Source organism: Miscanthus floridulus, chromosome 7, assembly GCF_019320115.1.
Source record: "Miscanthus floridulus cultivar M001 chromosome 7, ASM1932011v1, whole genome shotgun sequence".
In the NCBI taxonomy this organism is placed as follows: domain Eukaryota; kingdom Viridiplantae; phylum Streptophyta; class Magnoliopsida; order Poales; family Poaceae; genus Miscanthus; species Miscanthus floridulus.
Window position 1 is genome coordinate 20,708,912 of NC_089586.1, and position 6,997 is coordinate 20,715,908.

The 6,997-nt window shown below is 48.4% G+C and overlaps 1 protein-coding gene across 1 annotated transcript; it reads right to left on the bottom strand.

Moving 5' to 3' along the window:
• Positions 1–6,119: 6,119 nt before the first annotated feature.
• LOC136462760 (putative germin-like protein 2-1) lies at positions 6,120–6,788 on the bottom strand. The gene has a single exon (XM_066461810.1). The coding sequence runs from the start codon at positions 6,786–6,788 to the stop codon at positions 6,120–6,122; it is 669 nt and encodes a 222-aa protein (XP_066317907.1).
• Between the last annotated feature and the right edge of the window lie 209 nt (positions 6,789–6,997).

A 6,997-nucleotide genomic window follows, 5' to 3' on the forward strand; every position in this document is an offset into this window, starting at 1 on the left:
ATCTTTTGTTAACTCCAACGTTCTTAATTAGAAGTGTTTAGCATTTTCGCCCTGAAAAACAAGAGGTTCTGAGTATTTCTCCAATGTTGTATAGGATTTCCCGATGCCTCGCTTGACACCCCCTCCTACCGTCCAGCCGACCTCTATTGCCAGACCCCTCCTTCTAAGTTCTAAGGATGCAAGCTTGGAGGATCTCTCAAAGCCCACACCACCAAACCCTAATCTTGTCATCCATGTTATCCCGATGTCGCTGTTGTCGTCCACCGCCCCAACTGGCAAAAACCTCGCAATCGAGCGTTTTGCTCACCATCCATCCGACCCCTCCCTCACCTAACCCGAATCGAAGTGGAGGTAGACAAGATGCATGCGTAGATCCTAGTGGTGACCTCTTCATTGCCTCCAATCGTGCATGGACACGGGTCCTCAAGCATTGATATATGTCGTTGTGGTGCACACATGCTGAATAAAGACTTCGGTTTGTTTTGGACGTCGCGACACAATGTCGTGCCTGGGCTACGACGCCCCAGGTTAGGTGAACCATTTATCCACCAGACTCTTGGTGCACTATGGCAAAAAAAAATCGTGGAGCCTCAGCGAGCACTGGCAGGTCTGCATCTTCGGTAACCAACCAAACGCCGTTTGTCTAAACTACGACGCTAGAGTTGCAGTAAGTTGTGATGAGGTTTAGGCCCCCATGAAGGTAGAGTTGCCAGGCAACTCTAGCTTTAGCTCCTCTATGCATTGTAAGAAGGAGTCGTGTCGATACAGAAAGTGACCAACACGTAAATATTTGTAGTTTTGCTGTACGTTGTGATCGGAGGTGGCCTAGCACTCAATGACACAGGGTTTATACTGGTTCAGGCAATGTGCCCTACATCCAGTTTGAGTCAGTCGATGACTTTATTCCTAAGCCCAGGTGCTCGAAGTTTGCTGTGGGGTTACAAACGGAAGGGAGAAAGATGGGGGTACAAGAGGTCCGGTCGGACTCCGGTCTAAAGGGCCGAGAGTGACGGGAGCTCCGCTATGTGCTAAGTGTTCGAACGTGTGCTCGAGGTCTGAACCTAGTGGTTCTGTTGTTGTGTGTTGAATCGATATATGAGAACTGATCCCTCCCTTTTGTTGAGAGGGGTGCATCCCCTTTTATTGATAAAGGAGACGGCCTTACAAGTGAGAGAGAGAGAGAGTACGTATGCTACTAAGTCTTGTTGCTCACGCCGACGGGTACCAGATAATGGTAGGCGCCCACAATACTGTTTAATGGCGGATGCACGTGGGAGGTTGCGTTGTCTTCTTCTGGTATGGCAGACGTCGGTGCCTGCCATACTGTTGATGCCCAGAGGCATGTAGGGGGTTTTACCATGTTCGTCTGGTATGGTAAATGCCGGCGCCCACAACACTGTTGATGTCCAGAGGCATGTGGGGGGAGCCTTACCGTGTTTGTCTGGTATGGGAGTCGATGGCGCCCACAACACTGTAGGAAAAAATGTCGGCGCCTACAACACTGCTTGGGTTCTGTCATGCCAGGAAGGTCGCAGGGTACTGTCCTGTAGATGTACAGGGTACGGTCCTTGATATTGCAGTTTGACTTGAGTGCCCTGCCTTACTTTCTTCGTCCGTTTCCTGGTCCTTACTGAGCGGGCGTTCCCGGTCGGTTGGTCCCAGTCGGCTCTGATTGTGCCAGTTGGAGAAGAGCTGTGAGCACGGGTTCGACGCATCCCCGGTCGGAGACGCAGGTCGGAGTCGGAAGTGGTGTTTGGCCAGGCCTTCCGGTCGGAGAGGCCGTACGGAGGCGGGCCGGAGTCGGAAGCGGGCGTCGTTCCTTCTCAGCCAGACCTTCCGGTCGGAGATTGGGTTGCCCTTCTGGCCTGTCGTTCAGGTATTTGAGCCGGCTCAGGAGTTACACGTCGTTCGCAATGTTGTCGGCTGGGCCGAACCTTTAGTGGGAAGCCGGTACATGAGGGACCCTGGGTGTATGAACCCGACGAGTCGTTTTCCTTTTTCCTTTTAAAATGAAGTAGAAGCCGGTAAAGTCAATGTTATTTTTTATTTTATTGGCTCAAGTCCTCCATGCACTGTAGCAGGCAATCAGAAATATTTAGAACCATTGTATATAGTGCCTTAGTAAGTTAGTAGTGAACCAACCAAGCATTGAATACATGGATACCAGAGCTTCGACTAAACACATAATCAAAATAGTGCTGCCGTTAAAGAAATGGATAAAGGGAATATAATTATTTTAAGGGCAATACTAAGGTATAAACTTTACCTCTGTGGAGGTAATATTTCAAATCAATCTAAGCTATTGATTTTTCACATTTTATAAATTACTTAATGAATTAAAAAATCCAGGAAAACAAAATAAAATCTCGCCACATCTCACTAATGACGGGAGGGAAATCCAGGAAGACATGCATGCCGATTCCCCACGTACATGCTAGCTAGCCCCTTCCTTCCGTGGAGACGTGTTTTAAATTTGAACATGCACAATTATTTATTCTAATAAAATAATAGATAAAGTAAGTGGATATTTGTTGTCTTCAAAATCAAGTTGAAATCCAAATATAAATTTAAATTTGAACTATTCGACTCATATACACATATAATACGTGTGATGTTTCCATCGAAATATCAATAGATTAATATAGTTTTTCAGTATTAGAGCTTGCAGCAATTAAACAAAATGTCACTAAATTCATATATAACATAGAAACTTTTATCAAATGCTAAAGTTACAAACATATTTTTTATCAAATTCTAAAGTTACAAATGAAATTACGTTACATGCAACACGCATACACAGGCTAATAATACGCATGCATGTCCCGTATCCACTCACCTAAAATGCATACGCACATGCAAATCATATTGGACATAAAACTTTAATGTGTCGCTCTAAAAATTTTGCATGCACACGGTAAAATCATGTCACGTATCTACTCTCACCTAAAATGCATATACATAAGTGAGTGTTTTGAAAGTTCCTGGCACCTGATTTTTTTCATGCATTTACAGTATCTTCTAACTATATTTACATTGTCTTATTACTATATTTACAATGATTCATGCACTATAATTTATTGGACAGATTGATACTCCCTCCGTTCCTTAATATAAGCCATATAGATTTCTAAAGAAAATTTCAAAATATAGCATATGCCCCAATCAATCCCTTAGATTTAGGAATTTTTTTTTCTTAACAGAACTATTGATACTCCGTAGCTTTGTTTCTATGTACATATGCATTCCATCTGAGTCTGGCACGCGCAGTAGCTTTGTTTCTCTCCCTCTCTTTCACGCCAGACTCCATGGACAACTGCAACTCATCTTCCATGCCCAAGGAGAAGACAAAGCAAGTGATCTCGCTTCCAATGGACAAGGACACGAAGACGGCGACCTCGCTTCCCATGCTGAAGGAGGAGATCAAGCTGGTGCCATGTGTGATGTGTCTTCAATTGCCCGGAACGAAGACTGACTTCTCGCCCACAGTTTATTGACTTATTGTTTTCCAGTCCGTGCATTCCACCGACATCCTTGCATTTCTTCCACCACTTCTGCAATGTCTGCACAGGTATGCCCGTTAGTACAGACACTTCTTGAGACACTCCTCGACTCAATACACCAGGAGCTGTCCTCTCTAGAAGCATTGTGTAGGCAGTTTGCTTCTCATGGAGTCGATACCACCTTCTTCTCCTCCTCAATGTACCGTTGGCACCTGCAGATTAAAGTAGTGTAAATTCATTACTGCTAGTTTTAAAAATGCAGTGCAAATCAACGTGTGAGTACAGCATGCAAGATGAATTTAAGGAACAAGATGCAAGATTACCAGTGGCTTCTCCGTTCTGCCTTCCTTCCTCATTGGCGCCTCCCTCGGGTTCAACTTCTACATGCTCGTCGTTGTCGCTGAGTCCTCTGCCTCCATTCGCACCTAAATTACGAATGAGTAAACCGTAAACATGGTCAGATTGCTACTTCTAGTCGTATACATGGTCAGGTTACAAAGGATACATGGATACATGGACCATAAACAAGCACATGCAGACATCTAATCGTACCCATGATCTGAACAAAACATGCATCAACTCGAGTAGCAGATTACCTTGAATAGGAAGATGAGGAGGCCATCGTGTCACAGGTGCACGCCCACGGTTGCGACCTGTTAGTCCCAGGCGAGCTCGCCCACGTAACTGCAGTGCGTCCTCCCTGCTGGCGCCCACGCCATGAGCGCCGACCATGGCGCTGTTGACGATGGACCGCACCCGGTGCGCAAGACCATGGCGACCACCGAGTAGCGGGCCACCGAGTCCTTCGCGGACGTCAAGGACATGGCCGTGTCCGTGAAGTGCTTGTCCCGCGTCGCCGTGACCACCTAGTCCGGCGTGGCCGTCCCCTTCTTCTCCACCGTTGCCATACGACTCTGTCACTTCTACCTCTGTCAAGATAGCAAATCCGAATTATGCACAGATCGCGAAACGAATGAAGAATCTATTGCACAAACGATGAATTAAAGTGGGAAAACCTGGTTCAAGCCACTCGTAGTCGTAGTTCAACTCGGCAGCATCCTCCTCTGCCTCGTCGCCGAGGGCATTCCAGTTGATCCACCCGGAGCGGCGACCAGCCATTAGAGATGTCGAGCTCGAGCGGGAGACTGGTGAGAAAGCGATGGGGAGAATTTATAGCTCCAAGGTCGCTGTTTACAAAACGAAAATTTCTGATCATTGGCGCCATTGTGATTCCCTCCTCTGCTGGAATTTTTGGATGAGCCAAAAACTTCCATCGCTTTTCAACTTGCCGAGGCTTTTCCCTCTGCATCCCGCGCGGGAGAGAGAGTAAAATACTCACATTCAAAATGATGCTCGTCGGTGTCGCTGAGTCCACTGCCTGTCCTGCGCTTCCCTCTGCATGCCGCGTCGTCGCTCGCGGGAAAGGTAGGCGGTGTCCAGCGATGAGGGGAACCAATCGGTGCGTGTGTAATTTTTCTTTTTTTTCCTCGGTCTCACGTACTTCTCCAAGCCGTGCGTTAATATTCGTGCTAAAAACTATATGGCTTATATTAAGGAACGGAGGGAGTATAATTTAGGGATAAGATAATTTATATTTCTATGAATTACAGATCTTACAAAAATATATACCAAATCTTTTAAAAACATTTACAAAATATTTTCTATGAATTACAGATATCAGACAAATATATATCAAATCGCGGTGGGGGCCGGCGGCGCGCGGGCTCGTCTCATGGGTTACCCCTGGCGTTGCTCCTCGGCCGCCTTGGCTGCCAGCTGGGGCTGGGCACCGGCGAGGCGCAGCGCATCGGAGGAAGGCCTGGCGGAGCGGGCGGCTGTCCCAGTCCAACAACCTTTGTTTCCAGTTCCCGGCGGCGGCCTCTGCGGGCGCCACGGCGGTGGGCCATGGGTGGCCGCGCTTCTTCGCAGCGACGGTGGCGGGCCACGGGTGGCCGCACTTCTCCGCGGCGGCGGCAGCGGGCGGAGGCGAAGCGCATCTGGAATTGAGCCCAGAAAAAATGCGTGCGGTGGGCAAAGCGCGGACAATAGAGAGACAAAAATCAGAAGGCTGACGCGTGTCAGATCCAAGGGATAGAAAATCGCGTGTCGACCGACGGCAGAACAACCGAGTGCCGTATAGGATTTATCAAAATTTAATGCAAATCAAAATATATCAAGTCCAAAGTTATAAAATAAAAAAGATTTACCATATCTATCAGATCACGGGCGTATCAATCATATCTTATAAAAAGATTTTCTATACCTAAAACTTTCCTTATTTGTCCTATTTTATTATAAAATAAAAATTTAATAAATATACATTTCATCTATTAGCTCCTAGGAGGTAATAGTTCATCGCGACCGTATGATCGAAATAAATGAACGGCTCATAGTCATTTGGGGTACCACAACAAAGCCCAATAAGATGTACAGGATAAATTATAGTTGCATTGTTCCACCACTTTTGAAAAAAATAGAATTATTTATCCAATAAGACATGATGAATTAATACACAATAAAAAATTAAAAATCAAACAATCAGAATTTGATGACAAATGACTGACACCCCGGCAATATGCAGCCAGAGTAGGCCAGGATAAACACTAGCAGTCAATAATTTTACTTGGTGGCGAACTGCGCCTTAATCCTCTGCACGGTGGCGGCGTCGATCCTGAACGCCTTGGCGAGCACCTCGTCGGTGATGGCGGGGGTGGCGCCGAAGAGCGAGTCAGCGGCGCGGATGAGCCCGGGGTTCTGGCTGCTGAGCCCGGCGATGCCGACGGCGGGGCTGGCGCCGCAGTTGAACTCGAAGTGGACGAGGCCCTTGGGGAAGACGAAGACGTTGCCCTTCGAGAGGACCCTGGCGAAGAGCGTGCCGTCGGTGGCGAGGAAGCCGACGTACATCTGGCCCTGGACGACGGTGAGCACCTCGGTGGCGCGCGGGTGCGTGTGCGGCGGGTTGAGGCCGCCCGGGGCGATGTCGAGGCGCGCCATGGAGACGCCCAGCGAGTTGAGCCCCGGCAGCGCGCGCACGTCCACGAGCGTCACCTTGGAGCCGAACGCGTTGGAGGTGTCGCCGGCGTTCTGCAGGCCCGAGAAGGCGAAGTCGGACGCGGATACCTGCGCTGGGTCCTTGCACACCAGCCCGTTCACGAACACGGAGGAGGCGGTGTCGGCGACGCAGAAGTCCTGGAGAGGGCTCGGGTCGTACGCGAGAGCTAGAGGAGACGCCGCCATTGCTGCGACAACAAGGAGAGCGAGGAGGAGCTTGCAAGACCTTCTCGCCATGGCTGCAGCTGCCTAGGAGTACAAATTAACTGAACTTGTTGGCTTGAGAATGTGTGTCGTCAGACGAGCGAAAGAAGAGAAGGAAGCAGGTCGTGTAACAATCGATCGACGTGCGAGCTCCTTGAGGTAAAAGGTACTTGTGATTATTGAGTACCTAGAACGGCGCTTAGCTTGGATGGATGAGGAGAAGCGGCATGGATGAACATGAA